We start from the raw sequence: 26,239 nt of genomic DNA, 5'->3' as shown, positions 1-26,239 counted from the left end.
CAACCAGACATTTTCCTATTAAGGAGAAATGTCAAGCGCAGTGGTGAAGCGATAGTCTGCACGCTTTCCTTTGTTGTCCCTCCTGACATTGCGGGCTAATTTTTCATGGTTATTTGAACTGGAAAATGAAAGAGAGGTTTGCGATTATTTCCTATAAATGATAACACAATCGCATTACGCTTCAGTACAAACACAGAGAGGATATTGCCTTTTCATATTTCATGTGAACGTAATGGATGGGTTATGCAAAGAGGCCCAGAAAGAAAGACAAATGGAGGAAGGGTGCAGCAAGTGTTTGATTTGTATTAGAAAATGACCTGAAAGTGGGACGGATGAACCGTATTTCCTTTTTTTTCAATAACTGGTGGCGGTACTGAGCTTGTTTTAAGTGCCTGCACGACGTAACGATTGGATTTCTGTAGCGGATTGCTATTAGCTGCCACCGGGGGTGGAACTGCAGCGATCCGGTGTGTGTGTGCAGGGGGAAGCTTTTCTGTGTGTCCACACCGCTGCCTCTGCCTGGAATACTGGTGTACTGTTTACTGCATACTGCACAGAATTCTGCCTGCTATTTTTCAATAATGCTGCAATGTTATCACATGACATTTTTTTTTAATCCAAGTGTACAAAAAACAGCTTGTCTATCTGATTATATACTTAGTCAAGAAGGAGTAAGTCAAGGTGGGCATTGTTTCCTGTTCATTGGTCTCACTGGAAATGAATGGTTAGATAATTGGATACAGTATTCTGGTTAGTATGAACTGACCAGAGTATTCCATGGCCAAATAAATTAGCAGTAACACTTCAGTATAGGGACCAATTCTCACTATTAACTAGTTGCTTATTAGCATGCCTATTATTAACATTTTGGCTGTTTATTAGTGCTTACAAAGCACTCATTCTGCATGACCAGAATATGCGCTTACATATTCTACTTAACAACTACTTTACTAACTATTAATAAGCAGCTAATTATGAGTTTGTTGAGGCAAAAGTCTTAGTTAATGGTTTTTATTGGTGAGAATTGGTCCTTAAAATAAAGTGTGACCAAATTAGCATACCTCCCTCAGTACACATACTGCATACTACATCTACTGCTTCTTCTGCCTGGCTGTGTTCCAATTGAAATACTGGTGTACTGTTTAGTTTACAGTTAACAGTACTGCTTTTTTACAAATAGTATTTAAAGCAGTATAATGCTACAATATTGTCATTGGACATCTCTGGAAAAATAGCAATATTAATTATTTTCTGTGTAAAAAAAAAAAATGTGTACAAAAACCAACTTGAGCATCTAATTAAGTAAATAGTCAAGAAGGAGTTAAAAATAAAAAATTTCATGATGGATATTCCTTCCAGTTTATTTACCTCAATGGAAATGAATGGTCAAGTGTAGTTGGGATATAGTATTCTGTTCAGTTTGAGCTGTTGCATGTTTTATCAAATAACAACTATGGTATTCCATGGCTAAAAACTTAGCATACCATCTACCGTACAAATAATACATAAGTACTGCAGAAAAAATAAAAGTGACATGCAAGTAAGCTATTCCAAACATAACTCTACTTATAAACGCTAAGCACGGGACTACGCATGTGCATGCATGCGTACTAAGTGATTCACCATTGCATTTCGCAAAAGCACGAAAAAAAAAAAAACAGCATTGAAATCATACCTCTCAGGGCTGCGAGGGTGCAGTGGATTCCCAGGGCTCAAACACATCAATATGAACCCTGCTCTTATATTTCTTAAATAAAATTGATTAAGTCCTCTGGTATTCATAAGCCTTAAAAATTCTGCTTTATCTCCTGGTCCGCTGACATAAACAAGCGGGTGGTGCTACACAGGGTCTTCAATTGCAGGACACACGTTTGCTGCAGAACGCCTCGATGCCTATGGAGCCCACCTATGGCGGGCTGCCACCCAGATTGAGTTTGTGTTTTCTTAATGTTTGTTTATTGATGCACACAGACTCGTGTTGCATTATCCACACAGGAGCCATGAGAGGCAACGTGCATATGCTGTAACGACCGCACACCAAGGTGGGCGCTACATACATACGTGCGTACGTTCAGACCCCATTGATTTTCTGAGCTAATACCTCTACAGAGTGATCCACAGGCAGATGGATGCACTACAAAGATATGCAAATGCAGCACTCAATATATCGACAGGCGGAGATCTTTCTCAGACGTCCCACTGTACCAGGCAGAGCAGTCTAAAGAGAGACGTAAACAGATAAGTAGCTGTTAATGGACAGGTTCTGGCTTACACATACATTGGACAAACCTTGCTGGTCCTCCATCCGCCCACAATCAAACTTTTACTGGCAGGAAGCAGAACGTGTTGGTTGATGCGTAGCATCCACCTTAATAGGGAACATTTGCATGGAATATGAAAAGCAGTGAGTGTATTGTGTTTTCACAATAGGGAAATGTGATATAATGACAACTGAATTGTGTTAGAGAAAATTTGGGGGTTTTATTTTCACTGTTTGTGGATTAGCACTGTGTTCACATTCAAACATGAATTTCCATATCAAATATGACCGATCAAGTCGAATATCACAATATCCCATTACAAATGCGATTGTACAGTGTGTGTGCAAACACTCCACCTGGTAATTAAATGGAGTTTGTGGCCAGTGGCGTACATGAGGAGAGATGAGCTATGAACAGAAGAGCTGTGACAGTTTCAGGTTATATGATTTTTATGCCCCTTTTTACCAAATGAAAAATCAATACCTTTTTTTCCGGGTTATACATATTCAGAGCGCCATTGAGCCCCTGCCCTTAATAGGAGGGGGGTATCCGCTCGGCTGTCACAACTGTACCATCACATTTTCCGAGCCACTGGTGAATATATCAGACTGTATGTGATTGCCCTTCATGACTTTCCTCCTCCTTTTCCTCTTGTCTCAAAATAACAGAAAGCAGTGTAGTATGAGAGAAAGATGAAGAGGGAAAATGTATGTTATGTTAGAATGAGAGCAGTAGGCCAGTAGTGTGCGCTGTGGCCGTTGAGGGATGCTCTGACAGCTCGTCTTCTCCTTTGTGCAGCAAAATGTCTGCAGGCGCAAGAGAGCAACGTCCACACGGCCCTTTCAACCTCACAGAGTGCAGGGCAGAAAAAAGCACAGCGCACTACTCGGCTATTAATGTGTTTTGTGTTTGAGAGACCACTGTCAAACACTGCCTAATGGCTCCTGTGTGTGTTTGTGTGCACAAATGTCCCCACAAAGATATTATAACCTGAAATCACATACACTGTGGAGACCAAGGATCCCTGTGGTGTTATCATTTGAATAGTTTTTTGATTTTGTAAAAACTAGTAATGTTTGATTGTATTTTATCAATCTAAATATTTATAATCCCCCCCCCCCCCCCCCCAATTTTAAAAAAAAGTCATACAAATGTATAATGTTAATATGGTAACACTTTACAGTAAGGTCTGATTAGTTAATGTTTGTTAATGCATTGTTAGTTCATGTTAGCTCATGTCCATTAATTAATACTAACAGATAAAGCTTTTGATTTTAATAATGTAGTAAATGTTGAAATTAGCATTAAATAAAATCAATACATGCTGTAGAAGTTTTTTTGTTTTGTTTGTTTGTTTGTTTTTGTCATTGTTCATTATATTATATTATATTATATTATATTATATTATATTATATTATATTATATTATATCATATTATATTATAAAGCAATAGGTAAGTGATTGTGAGTGAATCTTTCTTTTAAGTTATTTAAATAAATTGGTCAAACCTGCACAAAAAATTATCTAAATAATTAATTAGCGTTTCAGTCTGAATAAATAGATTTTTTTTAAACTTCTTAACCAGCAATAAACCATGTCAAAATGAACCCTATAAAAGGGCATAGAGATTAGTACTGGATTGGTGTTCAACTGTCACATGTACACAGAGAAGCAATTAAAAAAAAAGCTTGTACAAAATGCAGACGTTTGTCCTGTACGAACAGCCCCTAATGGTAAACCTGCCTTCTGTTTATTCACATATTTCACTGTAATTTTGTGCGAGTGGTGTCACTTTCAAGTCACTTCCTTATGATGACAGGCGCAGATCAGAAGCTATTGGAAATGTCATGCTTGTGACGCGATGTCACATCAGGTATTGAAACAAAATGATGTCTGTTTAGAAGAGGAGGATTTGACAGTGCCAGTGTAAATTTGATTTCCCCTGATTAGCCGTCTCCTTCCGCCGCAGATCGCGTCAGTAGGTGAGCCATCAACCGAAATGGCCAGTGAATTTGAAAGGCTTGGGGGATCAAATGAAGTGTTGCACAGAGGGCGTGTGGGGTCGACTCGGAGGGTGTATGGAGAGCCGGGTGCGAGACGGAGAAAGACGGGGGAGGGGTGGCACAAAGCTCTTGTTCTAAGGCAGTGTGAGCTTTTCCTTCTGTTTGTGATCAACTCGCTGTTTAAAGTTTGCTAGCTGTTAGCTTGCCCACCCTCCTCCTCTTCCTCCTCTTCCTCCTCCTCCTCCTCCTGCGCCTCCCCCCTCTGGCGCACAGCCCCATGGAGACACAAAGTATTCATTCACATTTAGATTTGGGGGTCACGACAGGGCCAGTGCTGAGCGAACGCCATGGCTTCTGGAAGGCAGGTCAGGAATCTAGCACATAACTCAACCCTGCTCCGATACAGAGCCACGGCCCTTAAAACCAAAGAGGTACTTAGCTTTTCTTTTTTTGTGCTGGAGGTGAGTGTGTGTGTGTTTGTTTGAGAGTATGAGAGAGAAAAAGACGAGCTTGTCCTGGTGTTATGGGGTGTGCGTGAGAGGGAGGGTGTAGCTGTTGTTTGGGAGTGTGGTCACCATGTGCACTATGTCGGTCTCGCTGACGTTTGCCTGACTCACGCTCTGTGTTTATGGTGATGGAGGGGTTTACCCAGCGTGCATTGTTTTGAGTGGGTTTTACTTCAGAAGCAGTTTTGGAGAATAGCTTAAATATTTTGTTAGGAAGTTGTTTTATGATTATATGCTTATGTTTTCCCACAGCAAAATAATGTAGAGTAATGAAGTGGCTGTGACGGGAAGGTATTTTTGAGTGTTTACTTGGAGTTTATTCTTGATTCTGGTTGGTTGACAGACATTTCAAGGTGTTGTTTAGTTTTCTATAACCTAACAATAACGTATCATTTTTTAGGCTACGTTTACACAATAACGATGTAATAAAAAAATAAAAAAAAATTCCCTTATACATATATACACGACAACGTTTCCAAACGATTAGCATTTATACATAGTAAATCCACACTTTGCTGGAGAAGCGTAAACAAACTCTTTAAGCAGCAACAACAAGTACCATGTACTCTGCCATTGTTATGTATGTTTGTTTGCGCTTGCCTTTTAAAATCGAACCGTACTTTGCATGTCTACATACCTAACATTTACTACGCATGTGCATGACGTCACTGTTTTCCAAAATTCCCCTTTTGGGTGTTAACACAGAAACAACAACAGTGGCGCTTTCAAAAACATGCACTTTGAAAACCATTTTCTAAAATATGCATTTTCATTCCAAAAAAAAAATTTTTTTTTGCTAAAAACGTTTTTGTGTAAACTGCCCCATATAGTCTTGACTGCTTTACAGTTTCACATTCACTCCGCAACTTTCTTTTTGAGCTAGGAATTTTATTTGCATTTATGGTTCCACGAAGAAACTTTTAACATCTACGGAACCTTTATATTGAAACTAAGTTTCCTTTTAGTGGAATTTTTTTTTTCAGATTATTAAATGTTCTTCACACTAAGAAATTTGTTTTTTAAGTTCTTTGTGGAACCAAAAGTGGTTCTTTTATGGCACTGCTGCAAAACCAGCTTTTTGGAATCATTATTTTTCAAAGTGTAGTAAACTTGTCTTAAAATGTTTTAAACACTATTCTTTAGAAGTGAATCAAATCGAGAGCATTTAACAGAGGTGGAAAGTAACGAATTACATTTACTCGCGTTACTGTAATTGAGTATCTTTTTTGTGTACTTCTACTTTTTTAAGTAATTTTTTTAATCTGTAATTTTACTTTTACTTAAGTATATTTTGTTTGAAGTATTGTACTTCGCTACATTTTAAAACACATTAATTACCGAGTAAAAAAAAATCGCTCCCTGGAAGCTACGTCAGTAAATAATGGGCAGGAGGGCAAACTGGCGCTAAAATCACAAGAAAGATGCAGACGGACAAAACAGGCGTTAGTGGTGGTGCAGACACCGCTGAAAACGAAACGCCGTCATATTCTGAAGTTGAACTCGAAGGTAATGAAGTGAACCCCTGCCCATATTTATACTCTGTCATGTTGTGTATGCTTAGCTTGCCTAGGGAGACCAAACTAGCAGTTTATAAAATCTCGACAAGACATCAACCCTTCGTAAGCATATAGAGGTGAGCTAAATAATTGCGTCATTGCAATGGTGGTTAAAATGAAGCTTTGACATTTTAGCAAGAGGTTTTGCACAAATTAGCCAAAAAGACTGGTGCGGACTGTGCGATATATATCGTCTGCGATAATATCATAATTGTTGTTTTAATGATGTACGCGCGCATTTAGAGTGTTCTTTCAGCATGTGATTCAGTGTGTTGAAATGCATTTAGAATGAAATCAATCAAAATCATTTAGAATCAAAATCACACAAAGAATGCTGTATTTTCCTCTAAAAATCATAATAACACACACACACACACACACACACACACACATACATACATACATATATATAAATCACGATCAGTGGGGATTTCTTTAAGACTGCAAGGGAAGCTCAGCTTCCCCTCTAATGTAAAAAAAACAACGGTCAAATATGTACTATTGTGTATTATGTATTGTGTTAATCAGCTACATGTCGGCTGACTCGATTTTCTTCTCATACATTCCCGTGGCGTCACAGTGCATTTCCCTGTTGAAGCCGAGCATTTATTGACTTCAATGGGGCTGCTTTGAACAGTTTTTTTCAGTGCTCCGAAGCTAGACGGTCATTGGATAAATGCTGCAATTATGTCCCGCCCACGGACGCTCAGCGTCTCTGGAGGTGAATGAGGAGTGGGCTTCCGCGTGATGATTGGAGGATCTGTCGATCTCCTTTTGACTGACAGCGGTCTGCACCATAAGAAGTCGGTGAAGCTGTTTCACGCTCAGTCCCATGATCGCGGATTTCTCAAGTGTATTCGAAAGACAAACTGCGGCAATATTACTTGATATTTGTAAAATGCAGAACCACCACAAAATTAAATTGGTAACTAAGACAGATTGAAAATGTGCACGCACACACACACACACTATAGCCATCTAGTGGTTAAAGTGATTTATTACAATTTTTAAACTGAATTTCCCAAAAAATGGGCAAAAATCTTACATTAAACCTTATAAAATTATCCATGGTATTCCCATGTATGAAAGTTAGAAATCTGGGTCTTTTATGAAGTGAATTTTACCTGAAATGCTTTTTTCTTTTTTTGTAAAAAAAAAAAAGCCTATTTAAATAAATATTTATTTATTTATAGAAATTTAAAAGATTTAAATCCTCCAAAAACTGTACAAAGTTTATTAAAAACATAAATGAACAGAGTAAAATAATATTTGTAAAAAAATTTAATATTTTACTATTACAAAATTAAATGTTATTGTCTGGGGTCAAAAAGACCCGAGTGTCACTACAAATGAAGACCATCAGAGGGTTATAATGTAGGCCGAAAATGAGCTTCCCCTCTTTGAAAGACCAGCAGCCACCACTGATATAGATTTAAAACCTCCATATATATATATATATATATATATATATTTTACAACAGGACAGTAAACTAAGAGACTTAGTTTTCTAAGAGACACCATATTGCCTGTTTTTGCTCTATTTCTATAACAAAAATTTATTTCAAACACAGCCACCAAAGCACAGTTTTGCATCTCTGAGCAACATTACAGTGTTTCGTTCCTGAATGAATCAACCGTTTAAATGATTTGGTTCAATCGCAATGACTCACTTATTAACAGTGACTTGCTGAAACATACTGGCCATTTTAATTTCACATTTAAAGTATCTTTTGATTTTTTTTTAATAATTAAGTTTTTATAATTTCAAATGAGTATTCAACATTTTATGTCTGGCATATCAAAACATTATTCATGCATTTGTAACTACAGGTTAAATGCATTCTTGTCCTGCACTAAACAGTTTGTAAATACATCTAAATGCCACGTCCAATGAAGCTTTTGCATTTCCTCTGCATTAAAAGATGAGTTTGTTGATACTGATTTGCCTGAAAACAGCCCAAATGTCTTATTATTCTAAATAACTGATTCCTTTAATTAAAAACTACTAGTTTGAGATTAATAGGCCTATCCCAGGGGTGTCAAACTCAGTTCCTGGAGGGCCATAGCCCTGCAGAGTTTAGTTCTAACCCTGCTCCAGCACACATATCATGTAGTTTTCAAATAAGCCTAAATGATTAAATTAGCTGGATCAGGTTTGTTTAACTAGGGTTATATCTAGACAGTGCAGGACTGTGGCCCTCTAGGAACTGAGTTTGACACCCTTGCCTGTCCCATTTTTGCCTCCCTCCCACTGTTAAAATGTAACTAAGTAATTTTTACTCTGAGTAAATTTTAAATGAGCTACTTTTTACTTTTACTTGAGTAGATTTTTAGACTGGTACTTTTAATTGTACTTAAGTAAAATTTCATTAATGTAATAATACTTTTACTTGAGTAGAATATTTTTGTACTCTTTCTACCTCTGGCATTTAAGGATAAAAAACCTGAAAAATATACACCTTGTATATACATGTGGTAACTGTGGTTTAAGCAGATTTGATTCTGGACCGCCACTTAGATGTGCTTTTAATTTTTGTAAAAATTCAGCGGCCAATCATCAATTATTCCTCACACTTTATAGTGCATTTGGTGGACAGATGCAGGAGGGTTTTTGCCTATCCAGTGATGGTGTCTACAGATGGCAACTGGTCTGAAATGGAGGCAGTGTTGTTTTGTGTGTTGTGGTTTAGAGGGGGTCCTGTTTTGGGTGGGAGGGGAATAGATGAGGCCGGAAAAGTGCTGATATGAGGAGCGGACAAAGCGTGAAAGCCCCCAGCATGGAGCCTATGTCCCATTGTCCCGCCGAACCCTTCTGTCACTTTCATTTTTCACCACGCACTCCAAAGTCAGAACAGCTTTGATATAGGAAAGGGGTGCGGGAGCGGATGGTGGGGGGCCAGAGGGGGATCTCGCAAAAAAAAAAAACGGACAAGCAAGGGAGAGATAGAGTCTGTGAGGTGTGAAATAAGATTGCTTTTTTATCCAACAGTGCAGCGTTAAAGACAAGGAAGCTGTCTGTTGTGGGGCAAAAAGAGGGGGAGAAGGAGGTAGATGGGGGGGAATAGGGGAAAATGTGGCCCCACAGATTTACAGTGATGTGTGCTGTGACACCTGGTTAAAATGATAACCCGTGCTTCGGTAATCCTAATGAGAGTAATGAGAAAGATCAGCTGCTCACAGAGAGACCGACTCACACCGCTCCACTGCGCTCTGGCTGGAGGAAGGGTGAGGCGAGGCAGGCCAGAGCCAATGCTAAACCTACAGAGGATCCCAAGAGCTTCTCAGGTATGGTTCCTCAATGTGTTTTTGAGAGCACCAGGCTGATTTCTGTCGAGCAAGATGCTCGGTTTTTGTTATGAACACGTATACCGGCCCTTTGGTATGGGTAGGAGAGACTGGATAGAGCAGTGGCTACCATGTATTATTTATTTGGCGGTTTGTGCCTGTCAGTATGATTAGTATGTGTGTAATCACTGTTCTTCTGGGGAAACGGGGGAAGGCAGCTCGGCCTGATCTGAAGGTAATCGCGCAGTCTTCAGAGTCTCATTGCTTGGTGCGGACTTCCTGTCTAGCATCTGCTTTTGTCATCTCCACATATTTCTCTATCCGTGTTCTGTATATATATGTGTGTGCCTTTCTAACCTCTCTCTGCCTTCATCTTCTCTCTCTGTGTGTTTGTGTGTGTGTGTGTGTGTACAATTTTTCTCCCTTGCTTGTATAGGCTGACACCTATAGGTCAGTGTGAGATACTGCACACTGGTACTGTTGTTTCATCTGCAGTTTTCTCACACGCCTTTCCCCGTCTGCACATACAAAAAGAAAGTCAGTTTTCTGTATCCCTCCTTGTCTGGCTTTGTTGAAATGTTGTGGGATTGCACTTCCTCTGAGAACAGAAATGCTTTGTAATTTTAGAAGCTGTGGTGGGCTTATTCGGTTGGCGTGATTAGATTAAGGCAAAAGTTTAATATCACTGTACGAGGACGGGTTAATGAGGATGATTAATTAGAAAGCCTAACCTTCAGGGTATTGTCCTTTACATTTTTAGGATTTGGGTTAGCAAATGGCCTCTCGCCATTGCTGCCAGTGCTTCCTCTTAATCTATTTCCAGGCCAGATATATGACTACATTTGGGTGGGTTCTTTCATTTGCAGCCACCTCTTAAGGCCACTTGTGACCTTTCATTAATTATGGCTGGCCCGGGTTTAATCATTGTGTACTGCGATGGTGGCGGAGATGAGGAATAGGCACATTCATTTGCCTCTTAGACACACGGCCATGGGTGGAATTAAATGTCTACCTATCTGCGTACCACTGGAGGGGGAGGGTGTACAGTCGAGGAGCGAGATGTTGATGAGAAAAGGGTGAGAGATGATTTCGGGGTGGCAGCTGTTGTGCGAAGCGACTCTCCATTAAGAGAAAGAAGTGTGCTAGAGCAGGAATTAGACACACTGGCGGCTCTTCCAGAGGTGTAAAATCTACCTGGGGATTATTTTGTAATCTGGCTGCTTCTGACTCCATATCATATAGTAATTCCTAGACTGGCGAAGGTGGATTTATCTAGACAGCAGTGCATGTTGCTTTCATTTTTTTCTTTTGCCTCTCCAGCCTATTTCTCAGCCCAATGCTGTTGGGTTATGGAGAACGGAAATTGCTTGTTGCCTGGGGAACATAACAGAAACAGGCACATTTGTGAAAGAATGAAATGTTGTATGTGTATATATAGCCGGTTATTCAATTTTTACGTGCCGTCATTTAAACACAGAATTCAGTGTGGGCCCTGAGTAATATGGCCTAAGTGCATAATCTATACTAAGATCAAGGGCTAGGTGTTTCATCTACACCGAACACAGGTGCCAATGCACAAAGCCCTGATCAAATCACAGTTTTTTTGCTTTGTGAAGCTTTTGTGGTTGCTTTTAGAAAAAAAAAAACATAAAAAAATGAGGCTGAGATTAAATTAACAACTGTTCTGTTTATCTACCTCCTCGTTCAAACCTGCTCTCCTGTTATTATTGAATAATTTGCCTGTTTTTGCATTTGTTCATCTGACGTGTTATTGCCGTTATGCTTAAAAACAACTCTTGTAGCGTATGTAGTTTTATAACCTTGCAGTGTACAGAAGACTCTGTATACCAGTGTTTTCTTGTGTAATTACTTTCTCTCAGAATGCCACAGCGGAAACCACAGCAATTGTAGGTTTCGGCAAACGGTCTGCCCCAGTCGTGTTTCCTCTCGGTGCATCAATAATTAAAACAGTGCAACAAAATGCAGAATTACACATGGCAATCCACACAAGTCCATCAGATGTAAATGGCTTTAACTGCTCTAGATACACACACACACACACACACACACACACAATGGTTTCTTGTAGCACATTAAGTCAAGAAGATGGAAATGTTTAGAGATGTTGATGTATTACTCGCAGTGAGAGAGTTATGGTGGAGGCGTTTATTAAATACGCCGCTCCATGTTCATGCAGAGACCAAAAAAGTGTTTTTGAAGAATGATGGATTGAGGTTGTGCTTTAACAGTTCTAGAAACCCAACACTGATGAGAATAAACTTTAATGGATCGCGGGGCGGCTTTTGGAAGCGGCTGGTCCGGATTCAAGTCGCGTCCCAGGCGGGCTTCTAAAGTGGCTGGAACGTTATTGGACAATAAAAGCAGTTTTAAGTTAAGGGTTCAAATATTGTCATGGAATAGAGATCTTTAAGGCGTGCAGATGAATATTTGAACAGGATATTTCAGCAGTCATTGTTGTCCTGTCGATACGTCAATAACCCACCTGATAGAGTGTAGAGTGCATGGGGAGGCATTTTCAAAAGAACATTTAAGTACATTTGCTGAGAATTAGCTGACTTGTGTAATAACTGATAAGGCTTATTGACTGCCACGGACTTTACTGTTGCAAAATCAATGTTTGTGTGTGCTAGCCACGGTACTTTTAAACAAGCTCGGCCCGGGAAAGGGGGTGCTCGGGGGGGCACGAGGTGGGAATAAAAAGGATTGATGCCCATTTTATTATCTGTTTTTTAGCTTCTTCTCTCTGTTACTTACACATGGCATTATTGGAGATCCATTGTTGGGGGTTCACTGCCTTTAAATGGCCTAATATATTGAGCATGGGGCTTTTAAGATGGTTACAGGGGATTTCTGCATTTGACTTGGAAAAATAAAATGAATAGCGAGCTGAGTTTTAAATATTTATGTTTTTATTCTTTGTTTTTTTTTGCTCTGCATTACCTTGGGTTTTAAAAATGAACTTAGCCCGATATTGTTGAGCAGCCCAGCAGCAAACTGCAGCAAGGTACTGTAATTATGAACATTGGGAGAGGTACTAGAGAGAGCGACGCGCAGAAACTCTCCTCTCTCTTGAAACTCGCACAATTATTTTTCCTGTCTGCATGCTCGGAGCCGCTGTGGAAAATGTGTGTATGTCTCTACCACATGTGTGTGGTTTGCTGCAGCTTTATGCTCATATTAAACAAAGGAAGTCATAAAGATATTTGTGTCATTGTCCTGCATAAATGAAGAATTATAACTGTGGAGTCTAGGCTGGTTTTAAAAGAAATCTCTATAAAATGATGCCATCAAAAATAAAAGACATTATTAAAATAATCATGTGCTTAAAAGGATAAAATGGGTAATTTGGTAATTTGCAAATGCATTCTGGAGGCACAAATATATTATTACAGAAAAATGCAACTGTGTGCATGTGTGTATATATAATAGTGTGTAAGTAGCCTATATAGAAAATTGTATAAATATATGTGCGTATTTGATTTCTATATAATAGAAAAAGATAATACACTCATATGTATTAATATAGTTTTCTATATACATATACATATAAAATATAATCACAAAAAAACTCTATATATATATATATATTTTTTTTTTTTTTTTTTTTTTTTTTCAGTTGTATTTTCTATAATTATATGGTCCAGCATGTGTGTTAGGAGAAAGATGCGGCTTTGTCTGGTAACCTTGTAAATGCTTGTCAGAGAATGCAATTGTTGTGCGCTCCTATAGAAAAAAACGCTGCCGTCCCTTTAAGTGCTTCCACCAATTCTGATGGAGTGCTGATTTACATATCCCATCCTCTCCTCCCCCTTCAGGAGAGCTGAGTGAGGATGTGGAGGCTGCCAGTGAGACCACCACAGATCAGGAGGACCAAACCAAAGACAGAGAGAGTGGGGGGGAGAGGGAGCTCACCAAAGGGACAGGTAAGCCCTATCTTTCCAATTCACTGTACAGGGGGTCCAATATAACAGGGGGCTGTACGATTTTAGGGGTTCCTTTTACACATAGACCCAGAGAAACCTTGATATTTCACAGCTCCAGTGTTATGGCTTATTAAATAAGGTGATGTTTTACCACAAATATGTCCGTGTACTTTAAAGGAGCTCAGATATTTCCAAGAATCTAGCTTAATTTTAATATGTTAGTTGGAATTCCCAGGAAAAATTATCCCTGATTACGGCGAATCTGGTTAAGTGACAAAAACACAAGTCAGGGCCTGCTTACAGAGTTACAGCGCGGCCATGTGTCTAAACACATGTGACCGTGTTCTCTGCCTCACACACACACCTCTGAAGAATGCTATCAGATAGGAGTATTTTGCAGGCGGGGTTGGGGGCGGTTGTGGCAGGTGCAGGTGTCAGGTTTCATAGAGAGGTGTGGTTTAAGAGTAGGGGGTGGGGGGATTGGTGCTGCTCGGGGTGTTTTGGAGTGGATTGGAGTGCAGAGGAGAGAGAGGCCTGTGGAGGTGTAAGTGGAGATCAGTGGTGTGTTGCTGTGCCGCTGATGTTTTCGGAAAGCTGCGAGGGCCTGCAGCACTTGCTGCATTACGAGCTGGTTTGTTACTACAGTCATAGGTACATGTGCAGGATATGTACCTTTTTAAAATGGTGTAACTCTTCCCATTAGGTCTCATTACCTAATGTTAACTAAAATTACTTAATGCACTAACTAAAATTAACAATAAGTAATACATTCATTACAATATTCACTAATACTAGTTAACTAATTTTAACAAATTAAAACTTATCGTAACGTGTAACCAAAAATGGAATACAAATGATAAAATATGAATAGGAAAAATCTTATTTAATTCAAATTGAACTGTATTCTTTCAAACCCCAACCAATACTACCTCTAATGTGTTTTTCTGAAATCAAAGATTCCTTACAAAATAGTTCCAAACCCATACATGAAATAGCACAATTATATATATATAATTTTTTTATGAATAAATAATTGAATTGAATCCTAAATCCTGAATCCTTTCTTTTGTTATTTTTAAGGAATCAAAATAACAATAATAGTAATAATGTGTTTATAATAATAATAATAATAATCAATTTGTTTGGATGCCAGATTTAGAAGAATATATGTACTACCTGGCTACTACCCTGTTGATTTTTACTTTAATAATAATATTGGCAAATGATATATAGTGTAATATGGTTTAATAGGAAAGCACTTATAGTTTGGTCACAATGAAAGTATACTTACCAGTTGTGCTGGCTGTATAAAGCAAAACAAAAAACGGTTAGGAAACACATCAGTACACTTGCATGCATGTGTGGTTTGGACGTTAAACATTAGTCATGTCCTTCGACAGGTGCACGCCGGTCTTAATGTTCTGTGATCATTCTTGCTCACCATCTCGCATTTGAAGTTCTGTTCATGTGGAGTTCAATTGGTGCCGTTTGATTGCGAGGAGGAAGCAGTCAGCGCATGCACCTGTCTGGAACAAGTGTTTTCACTCCAGCTGTACCTCAGGATGCAACTTTATTTCTTCATGATAGCAATTTTAGTCTTTTGCATGTTCCACATTTTATTATTACGATCATTATTTTTTAAATCCCCAAACTACAGCAAAAAAAAAAAGTTCACTGAAGCATTTGAAGGCAAATCTTTTAAAACGTCTTTTGATTTTTTTTTTCAACTTTCATTTTAAATGAGGCTGAGTTGTTTGTGCACTTTGTGCGAGTGCCACTCGACTTTGATGGGGAGAAATAATGATATGCATCGCTTGCCTGAAAATGGCTAAAAGTATATTTTAACACATCAAAATAAAGCACTTTAAAAAGCATTAAAATGAGCTGCTTGATTAATAATTCAGCCGTTACCTGTGGTGCCGAAGAAGACGACTGCGCATTAGGAGCCCTGCGTCTTTATCTGAAAGGCATGCGATTCCATACAAGAATATTCAATTCCTTTCCTCCCCCTGTCAGTTGCTAATCACCAAATAAGTGTGTTTCTGTGTTTTCACAAAGGAAAGATGTGCTTGCATATGAAAAATTTACAGGCTTCCCAGCAGCTTATTAGGAACGCTTAGTTAAAAATAGCGTGCATTAGGAAGCCAGGTCTAGGGTACTGTTTGATCTCTGAGGAGAGGTGGAGAAGGGAGGAAGGAGTGAGGGGGGTGGAAGAGTGAAACCTGGCGGTGTTCTGATCTAAGATACTGGTGCTGCTTTAATGGAAGCTCTTTTATATTCTTTTTCTAATCGTGTTTAGAACTCGCTTTCATGATTGACGGACAGACCGGCGTGAGACGAGAGGCTTTCTGAACTCTGCCTGGGAAGAGCTGGAATGCTTTTAGTAAACAGAGGCGCTCTTGTTTTGGCTGGAGATTGTCTGAGAATGCGTCAACGGTGAGCCGCTGGACTCCTGGCTAACCTGTTATTTCAAGGCACGCATCCGAGTGGATTTGAGTCACCCTGTCTGCGCGAGCTGTTATTAGGGCCTCTCATTAGTTTTTCCTCTAATCCTAGTCATGCGAACACCGAGTGCTGAAACGTGCTTCGCAGATGACTCTCGGGTTGAGCGTGTTAGAACCTAGCTGTAGTCAAGCCGTGGATCATCTGATGGGTCTCTTTTGAACAAGTCAGGAGAGACAGCATTGAGAAGGACAGCAAAATAATTGTCCTCCGACTGCAAGGTGAACATTGGCACCCCCTGGATGCAGAGGAAGTTTATTACAAGCAGATCTGTTTCCATCTCCAGCATTTTTTCATGGCCTTGATGTCCATCAATAGATTTTACAGGAGTTGTTGTGTATAGGCAGGAGCTCTAACCGCGGCATGTTATAATCGTAGGAAATGCAACCGTAGCTGTCAAGCTTGTCAGCTGACTGCATGAATAACACTGAAGAAATGGTACAAATACGAATGAAAAATGTCATGATTTTTATGATGCCATATTTATTGCATCATCCGGAGGGTGTCTTAACATGAATTTACCGGGTAGTGAAACAATCTGAAAAGCATGTCACTGAAGTTCTTCCTAAGACCCTCTCTCCGAAAAGAAGCATCAATCAAAGCCGTTTTTAAAACACAGACATGTTTGCATATTCATATTGTGTCCTTTCAAAGCTTGTCATCCCTAAATAAAAATTATTTTTGTCTTGCGGACTAATAGGCTATAAATTGTCCTTGTTTGTGAGCCAGCACTCACAGTGACCTGTGTTTATGAGTTTTACTCCCTGTATTCCAATTGGCATGCTGTCCTGAGAGAGAGAAAGAGAGAGAGAGAGAGAGAGAGAGAGAGAGTTGCATGTATGTGTGTCAGTGCATATAATTCCTCTAAAGGTGATTGCAGCGTTAGCTCCCGCCTAGCTATCAGAAGATTAATAACACGTCCACTAATTGATATCTCCTTTTAATTTCTTCATTTTAAATTTGTCTTTGTAGCAGTCGCGCCTGTGGGGTTACATGGGCACTTCCTTTGCAAAGCCATGGAGGTGGTCCTTTCATTTAATAGTGGGTTATACACCAAGGGAACTGTTATATGATAAGCCGCAATATGGAGTGGCGTTGGCGTTAGGCTTTGGTTGTAATTTTCTTTATTTGAAATTAATTGATGCAGAGTAATTACCTGAGAAATATGAGGTGAAATGGAATATAGCCCTTTGTTGCTCAGGGCACCGACGCGGCCTGCAGATTAAAAAGAGGAGGGATGAAAGGGGGGAGGGAATGAGCAGAAAAAGATAATATTCAGTTATTGTTAGCCGTGGTAAAAGTGAATGACTTAAAACACTGGGGAGTTGAACCGCTCCTTCGTATTAATGGACTGGAAGGAGAACTGTCATGAGAAGCGGAGAGAGAAGGTCTAGGGACAAAAGCAGGACAAACGAGAGAACGGTGAAATAGGTATGAACCCATGAAAAGAGAAGCATTGGATGCTGTTGTCCATGCTTCTTAACTAGCCTAACCAGCTAGTTACCCTGAAGGACCATGCTTGGTGATCACCTTTGGACCAAACTGATCTAACCATTATAAACCACCAAATGTTGATGCTTTTGTTGCAAAGTGGTGTGGTGGGCTGCATAAGGTAAAGACCACTTGGCATTTCCAGTGCCTTCTTGGGAGCTCATCTCCAGAATTCTGTTAGGTTTTTGCAAATGCAGATGCTGCACTCCATATGCCAGGAGAAATCATTTTTCTGCTCCTTCCCTGTCCGCCCACTTTTAGTGTCCAGTTAATCTCGTAGGAGATGACTTCCTAAGTACACCTGGGTAATGATATGATGGCAGCTGTGCTTACATTTGTGGACATTTTCAGTGGCGCAGGACTCGTTGCATTACTGCTGCCATGCTTGTGTCAGTCTTATACTTCTGCGGTGCTTCACATCTTTGATTTAGAGGCTTAGCACTCAGCACTGACAGCCTTCTCTGGCTGACTGGGAAATGCTTCTCAGCTCCAGGGGTTGAGAGAAGGTGCCAAAGTCCAATTCACTTACGGGACAATCCAGAACAAAGACCTCCTGCTTACGGAAAAGGCCCATGAATAAATAATCACCTAATTGACTTTTAAGACTTTTTTCACTGCTTCTCCTTTGGCTTTGTAATGTCAAATGAAAGTTGGGGCGTTGTCGCTGTCTCTGTGGGTTTTGCTGCAAGCGCGGTCTGCTGGTGAATGGTAGAACTGAGGTCAGATTTACAGATAGTACATTAGGATGGTTTTGAAAAAAGGCACAGGGGGCGAGAATTGCACACAGGCAGGCTAAAATAGTTCCCATTCCTGCCTGTTAAAAACCATGTGGCTGTAAAAACAAGAAAATGCCTCCAGAAAAAAAACAAAAAAAACAAGAAAATACCTCCAGAAAAAAAGAAAAAAAAATGTGTAACACTGTGTTTCTGGGAGGGAAAATGAATTTTAGAAATATGCTGAATATCAGTTATGTTATAAATACACATTAGGTTGATATTTTGCAATTTTGAGATTATTTGTGTGGGCTAATATTTGGCCTTTAAAGACTTTTTATGATTATTTCGAAATTCGTATGATAACAGTTTGAAACTCTATGCTTTAAGGTCTTTACCCAGGTGCTTTGCCTCCATTGTAAGCACTGCCCCCTAAATGTATATAAACTACAATGTATCACTGCCTTAGTCTTTCGATTGTAGATCTAAGACAGATTCTTACATTTTTATTCCCACAGTATGTATGCTTTGTATATGATTTTGTCTTCATCTCCCTTTTTACATTTTTTTAAAAATTTTATTAAATACATAATACCCTGCTCTTATGATTTGGCCTTCAAAAACCCATATTGGTCCACCACTAGTACACAGTGAACATACCAGAGCCTGACACACAAAGCCAGGTTCATGAGCAGAGACCGGGGAGAGAAAGAGAAACCCCAGCCATCAGGTTCTGGTCATGGTCTCTAAAAATGGATCTGACCTGCTCAGATGTTGAGGCATGTTCCTGTGGCCACCCAACCGTGCCAAACACACACACATTACACATGCCAACAGTCCCAGTTTATTGGTCTCCATTTTGTTCCAGCGTGCACTGTGATGATGTTTTTTTCCCCGCTTTCTCCCTCCGTCTCTTGACAACAGAAAACAGGATACGGTAGCTGGGCTTTAGTCACGGGGGTTTGGTGGCAGAAGTGGGTTTTTGGGGCTTTTTAAAAGCAAACAATTGATCAGATTTATGGAGTCCTAACTGGGCGTGACGAGGTGCGGCTGTGCCCAGAGGCAGTGGGCCACCCTCCCCTCCACACGTGCTGCAGGCCTCCAGCAGGCAGCTGCTCCCATGACCTCATGTTATTCGTTTGCAATTGTCTATTAGACAGAATTTGAAATGAAATGAAAAAAAAATTACAAGAAATACTCAAATAGTGTACTTAGCCCTTTTTCAATCATACTTAGAGTCACAGGCAATTGTTTTGTTGGTTTATTTACATGTATTAGCATTAGCTAAAGTATTCTGTATTTTAAACTACTTTGCCTACTTACAGTATACTCTCTATCCTGACCTCCCTAACAAAATTAATGTTCCATGGTAACCACCAAAATACCACAGCTACTGCAGTTTTTGTTAAACATATAGCTTGCGTTTTAAATAACATTAGCAGTATGTGTTTGGTGAGAATGGTGGCTAATACCACGTTTCCACTGTTTTATTAAAGCTGTTTTTGGTTTAAAATTTGGGTTACCAATTATATTGATCCAAGAACCTTCGAGACACCTGAAAAGGGGTTTCCTGAAAAAAAAAAAATAATAATAATTTGGCAGGCAGATGATACATGGGCTAAGAAAAGTCAAGGGACTGGCACAGGGACAGCCAAGAGCAGTGCAGTAAAGAGGAAGTGGCCGGGACAGTGCCCAGATGGAAAGTAGAGGTTAATGGCAACAAATGGGAGGTTCCTTTGTTTAACATTTCCTTTGTTTATTGGTGGATGTGTCTAATGGGATTGGCTATGACTGGACCTAATAGGGCAGCACTGGCTGATTGGGGGAGTTTCTAGGAGCCACAGCAGGCAGCGTTCCCCCAAGTAGGGCCTCCCACTGAAGCCAGTGCTCAGCTGCCCTGCCCTGATTGGACCTGACACTTTAATGTCAGCCCAAGAAACATCGTCAGCCCGGTTTAAACTGTCCCCCACAATCCCCTGCTCTCAATTTGCCCTTTCTGGACTGGACAAATCATGCCAAATTTAACTCTTTATGGCCTCGTTATGGGCTGGTGAGAGAGAGCGTCTTAAGTTTCACTGTGAATTCTTTCCCCTAGCAGCGTGAACAGTGTGTTCTCTTGACCCCTCTATGGCTTAGAGTGGATTTATTTTCTATACGAGCTTTTTATTTTTACCATACACTCTGATATTGCTATGTATTGCCACCTCTAGTTTGCTTTCTTCAACTTTGTTTTATCCATGTATTCTAGTTAGCTAGCTAGCTAGCTAGTTTTGTTTTTTAGAAATGAATGAGCCACGCCAATAGCTATAGATTCAATATTAGCAACCGGCTTACATATATTGATAGTTTGCGAAGAATCTTTTCTTAAAAACTATAGCAAAATGTAACATGTAAACTCGAAATAACTAGGGAATGTAATTTTGTATTCCAATGAGAAGTGCAAATAAACAAGGAAAAGGAATCAAATTTGAAACCAGAACAGAACTCTTTCTTCTTAATAAATTTTGAAGCCGCCTGTGGTATTTTTGACTCTTTTCAAGTTGGGCGAATCCCTTCGCTGAAGCCACACTTCAAATGGCTTCATCTGAGAGAGCATGCATCCTAAAGCTGCTCACTGTGGCAAACTAATGTTTTGATTAGATGTCTGTGCCAATGTCTGATGTCCTAAACATCCAACATAGGAAAAGACGAGCTGTCAAAGCATGGCGCACTGCATCTTCTAAGTGCCATGGGAGGAGCGGTTAAAAGACTACATTGGTTTGGAGGGGGAGCAGCCTGCCTTAGCAATCCGCCGGCCTGGGTGTTACCTGTTCAATGCCTATATATTATGGTTTAGAAAGACATGCTACTCACTTCCTTACAAAAAGTGACTGCAGTTTCTTAATTACGCCTTGAGTGTGGCAACATTGGTACTAAAAACTGCTTTAATACTGCCTCCAGTTTTTTACATGTAATCAATATTGTAAGTGAAGATATTACAGCGTATTGCATGGTAATATGACACCAGATTTGAATCACATGAATGCTAATGTTCAGCATTTGTTTACCTCACTTTTACTAAAATAGAGAAAGCTGCAGAAATATATTTCATTTCCATTACCACCCATGCACTATTGTGCTGTAGACTCCAGTTCCTGTATACCCACACTGTTGTAGCGTATGAAAAGTGAATGAATATCAGATTTTCACGTGTTGTTTGGGTATCATCAAACTAAATGCATCGTACTATGCTTTGTTTCAACATTAGCAAGTTAATTTATTACCACGTCATCATTTTGGTCTGCTTTCACTATTAAGCTCAGCATAGCAGGCTTCATAAAAGCCATTTTAACTGTGATAAATTTTTTTCATTGTGCTGTACTGCATCATTTTATGGCACAAAACTACAGTTTTACTGCGTTTCATTTTTGTAGAGGCTGGCTTATTGATTGATTGCATGCCCTGACTGCCAAATCGGTGATGTGTTTTGACAAGTATGCTTCTTCTTGTGTCTGTGGCAGCATCCAACCAATCGGAGAGGGATCAGACAGATTCCCCGGTCCCCTCCAAGCGGCCTTCTTCAAGGTCCGAGGCAGCAGAAAGCCCCCTCTCGTCAAAACGACCCAGGACCGCTGAGAAGAGCAGTGGAGAGCAGGTATGGAGCAAAATCTACAGCCTCTGCAAAACATTTAGAATTCTCTCTGTCTGTTTTTGTGAAGTAGATTCAGTTAGACCTTATCAAATCCCCAGGCATGTAGGTCTCATTAACTGTACCCATTAATTAACAAAATATCCAAGGATGTTGTTTTCAGCCCTTTTTAATATAGAGTAGTAGAATGTAGCTGGCCTTTTTAAATTATGCATGTATTTTTTTTTCTAAAAATATTATATTTCTCCATCTTTTCTGCTGCTCTTGCAGTGCTAATTGTGCAAAAGGTGAAAAATCAATGATATTTGACAGATGAGAGCTCTTTGAAGTGTCTACCTCTCAGAGTAGCCCACTCCTCACTGTGTGGTAGATAGACGAGCCTTGCTTTGCCCTTGATTTTACCACACTTCTCAAGAAAATAATGTTTTTTGTTCGACCTTCTCGTTATTGTATAGATGTACCAGTGCCCCTACTGCAAGTTCAGCAACACAGATCTGAACCGGCTCAGAATGCACGTGATGACGCAGCACTCAGTGCAGCCCATGTTCCGCTGCCCGCTGTGCCAGGACATGCTCAACAACAAGGTCCACCTGCAGTTCCATCTCACTCACCTCCACAGTGTGGCACCAGACTGCGTCGACAAGCTAATTGCCACAGTAAGTTACTGCAGAAGAGTGTTTAGGGGTAGCGATCACAGTAGACATCACCTTCCATTTCATATGCATGCATTTGTTTCCCTTAATGAATGTCCAAGACATTCAACCAAGTTTGTTTTACTTACACAGTCAAAAGAACCTTATTAAATATTTCCCATTCAGTCTGTCTAGTGGATGGATGTTTATTAAGCCCAGTTAATTTCTCTCTGTGATCTTTTGTTTTTTATGTGAGACCTCACTGCCTTTCTGTTGTGTGGTGTGAAGGCCATATGCTTTTTACACAAAAGCAACATGGCCTTAACTGCCATGTTCAGTAGTAATCATCATGTCAGACATCAACCTCACAAATGACTCACAGTTTTTCGCTCACTCTGCCTTTGTGGACCGAAGGTTCTTTCCTTCTGTCAAATTTGTGACATTTTAAGGCTTTATTAAAATCGCCGAAGGAAACTGCTCATTGTGATATGGCCCTTGGCAATCCTGTATATAGAAAATGAGTTGTGCAAGGAAAACGCATGAACATGGCTATGAGTAACACTGGTTAGGTATTATTATGGTCAATATCATTTCCCTGTTTTATTACAAGGTTACATTCCCAAAAGTTTTTTTGCTCATTTTTACCTTAGGGGACTTAATGGAGATCTCAGTTATGTTTCAAATGTTTGAGTTTCTGGTGAAAAATCTCACTTTTGATCAGAGACATCAACTTGGCAGATCAGAGCACATTTCGTGACATTGTCGAGATCTCTGAAACTCCAGAAGAGACGCATTGCTAGGGTCTTCTCAGGCAAAAATTCTGCGAAGCAGTAGACTTTTCCTCTATATTTAATTAGAAGAAACAGTTGGTTTGTAGAAAGTTGATGAATATTGTAATTCTTAACTTTAGAAGAAATGTTCTCGGTTTAGTGGAAAAATTATAAAAGCCTCTTGTGATTACTAAGGTCATTTGTATTCCAGGCACTCACTAGAAGCAGTAATACTTACATCATCCCTTTACCTTATTTCCACCTCTCTGGTCCCAGAGCGCTCAGGCCTCAAGAAGCCTAGTCTGCCTGGTCCCTCTGAGAATACTCACCTTATTCCATTTCAGCTTCTACTGAGACTACCCTGCTTTCATGGGTGTTTTTTTTTTCTTGCACTGAATTTTAGCAGTGAAATAATTACGTGTAAGTTTGCCTGTGGTGTTTGAATTCCTTGCTTGGCCAATCACTCTTAATTCTGTGAAGGCAGCTCCACTCCCCCAGCCCGAAAGCAAATGGTGAACACATTAGTAGAGGCCAGACAGCAATATTTTTTCTTTTATAGAGGTAATAACACACCGAGTGCTGTACAAGTGCGGTGCATGATAGAAACTGAGCTAATACAATGCACATTAAAACTAGAATCTTTTTTTTACAAGTAACGAGAGTTATCCTGTTCCTCATGTCAGACAGACAAGCTTAATGAATTCTGAATCAGGTGACTTTTATTTCTTGCAAACATTGCATAAAGATGCACTTTCTTCCACTAACCCCACCTCTTCTTTCTTCCTGTTCTCTCGCTCTCCCTCACTCGCTCCCTCATTCTATGTCTAATGTTCTGTCTGTCTAAGATAGGGGTAATGAAAATAATTGTGCTTCATTAATTCTGAGCCTGGCTAGATGATAGCCATTTGGAACTATGTTTGCCAATTAGACGGTCCAAATTAAAAGTGACCTTGGGATACTCTCAGCACTCGGCACTCTTTGCCTAATGATGCAGTTGTCTAGAAAAAGTCCACTTTGTTATGTTAATCACAGACATGTTTTGTTTCTGAAATTCTCCATACTGGTCACAATCATTTAACACTTTTAGTTAGGAGGAGAGTGGGTGATGGTGAGGAAGCTAAAAAGCAGAAAAAAGGGCTACATTTTTACCAGTGTGATTTTGATTGCAGTAACCAGATGTTTATGGAAGGCTCTGGTTCACTGACTATTTTTCAGTGTTTCAACCTCAGAGACGTGAGGTTGGGTGGCATTCTGTATTTGATGGCACTTCATAGCAGTTAAAGCTGCTAGCTGTGATTAGATTTTAAATTCACTATAAAACATTTCCATCTTTCAGATCTCAGAAACAGCCATATAATGATACTATGTTTGCTTAGGTCTCTCACAGGAAAATAGTCAAGCTATTAAGGTTGTTAAACAAAAATGACTAATTTTATAAGGTTTGTTAAGTTTGAAGGAAGTTATGCAATCTACAGTTCAGTTTTTGTTTTAAAAAATAATGACGTAAAGCTGATATCTGGTGTAAGAATGAATGAATTGGTTGATTCATAGGTAGGAAAAAGAGGCACAGAGTTTGCAAGGGCTCAGACAAGGGATGAACGATTTGTACATGCAGAGAGATCGAGAGAGAAGGGGGATATATTTGTGGGATTGGGATATTGAAATGCATGATGAGTGAGTTTGATTATTCAGTTTGGGGAGTTAATTGAAGGAAGGTGAAGCACACAGTGGCTCATCTCCAAACCCTTTCTAATCTCAGTCACTGATTATTGTTAAATAGGATCCTGTTAATGAATCTGTTTTTTATTATTATTCTGAGAAAGAGAAAGATAGCGAGTGAGTGAGAGCCAGGCATGGAGAATCATGTGCACTAAAAAGATAGAAGGGAGGTAGCTGTCATTCACACTTGATTAACTTCAACCTTTGAAGTGCCAAGCAAACCTTGGTGCTCCTTTATCACAACAATATTCATTGCTACTTTAAATTTTCTAATTAAATTGACTAAGAAAACATGCTGCTTGCCATCTACCTACATTTAAATTTATCTGCATTTTTTATTAATGACTTTGTTTTCAAGTAATCATTTGCATAATTGTTTAGATTAATATATGCTGGTTTGCTGGAAAACATTTTAATGAGTGCTGTATGTTAAATTAAGAGTGCTGATCATTATCCAAAAATTGACAGTTGTTGCATTACCCAGAATTCCTGGCTGAATGACAGAATTTCACCATTGCACCATGCTTTTCTATTGGAATGAAAAGCACATTTTATGAGGTGGAAGACTTATTTAATTAGGCTGTCTAACAAGCTTTTCAACTGGCCAAGGTAGACCACTTAGGCCATCATACTAATTGGCTGCAGCTGCAGAACTATCGCAGAGCATGACAAAACACCTTCAGTCATCAAAGTGCAAATTGAATTGACGGCAAATTAAGTCACGTGTGTGAAAGAGGGGGACAGTAAATGTGTTTGTGTCCAGTTCAAATAATATGATTATCTTGTCAAATTATTTTTATGTTTATAGCACATATTTCACCTGTACCACCTCATATGAATCTTTTTATTTTACACATTTGTGTTTACAATGAAGGATTACTGTATATAATGCAGACATTTTCTTGGTTTTAAATGTGTAACTTTGAATGGGTAAGCTTGCCTTGTCCTTTTACATTAATTTGAGATGTTCTATGTTTATCAAGATGCTATTGTTTAAGGCTTATAATTAACCTAACAAATACTATGTTTTTCTTTTTCCAGGTGGCAGCATCAGAAGTACTGCCAGCAAGCATGTTCATACCAGTCCCTGGACCAGAGAAAGATACTCAAACCACAACTCAGTCCATGGTCAACTCAAACTCTGATGAGATTAAGAAACAAACAGGTTAGAATGTTGCGCAATTGAGGACAAACATTTTAAAAACACACAAATATGTTTATGTTGTCAG

General features: G+C 39.5%; 1 protein-coding gene across 3 annotated transcripts in view; it reads left to right on the top strand.

Moving 5' to 3' along the window:
• LOC132126850 (zinc finger homeobox protein 3-like) overlaps positions 1-26,239 on the top strand; it is a 208,623-nt gene that overhangs the window by 174,786 nt on the left and 7,598 nt on the right. For 2 of the 3 annotated variants that reach the window (XM_059538409.1, XM_059538403.1), the window contains 4 exons: positions 13,448-13,555; positions 21,762-21,895; positions 22,345-22,545; positions 26,052-26,175. In XM_059538409.1, the coding sequence (XP_059394392.1) occupies positions 13,448-13,555; positions 21,762-21,895; positions 22,345-22,545; positions 26,052-26,175 (567 nt within the window). The remainder of the gene's footprint in view (positions 1-13,447; positions 13,556-21,761; positions 21,896-22,344; positions 22,546-26,051; positions 26,176-26,239) is intronic. The other variant, XM_059538418.1, reaches the window with a different exon arrangement.

The sequence above is a fragment of the Carassius carassius genome, chromosome 3 (assembly GCF_963082965.1).
Source record: "Carassius carassius chromosome 3, fCarCar2.1, whole genome shotgun sequence".
NCBI classification, from domain to species: domain Eukaryota; kingdom Metazoa; phylum Chordata; class Actinopteri; order Cypriniformes; family Cyprinidae; genus Carassius; species Carassius carassius.
Note: the sequence above shows the minus strand (reverse complement) of the source record. Positions and strands in the feature narration are given on the sequence as shown.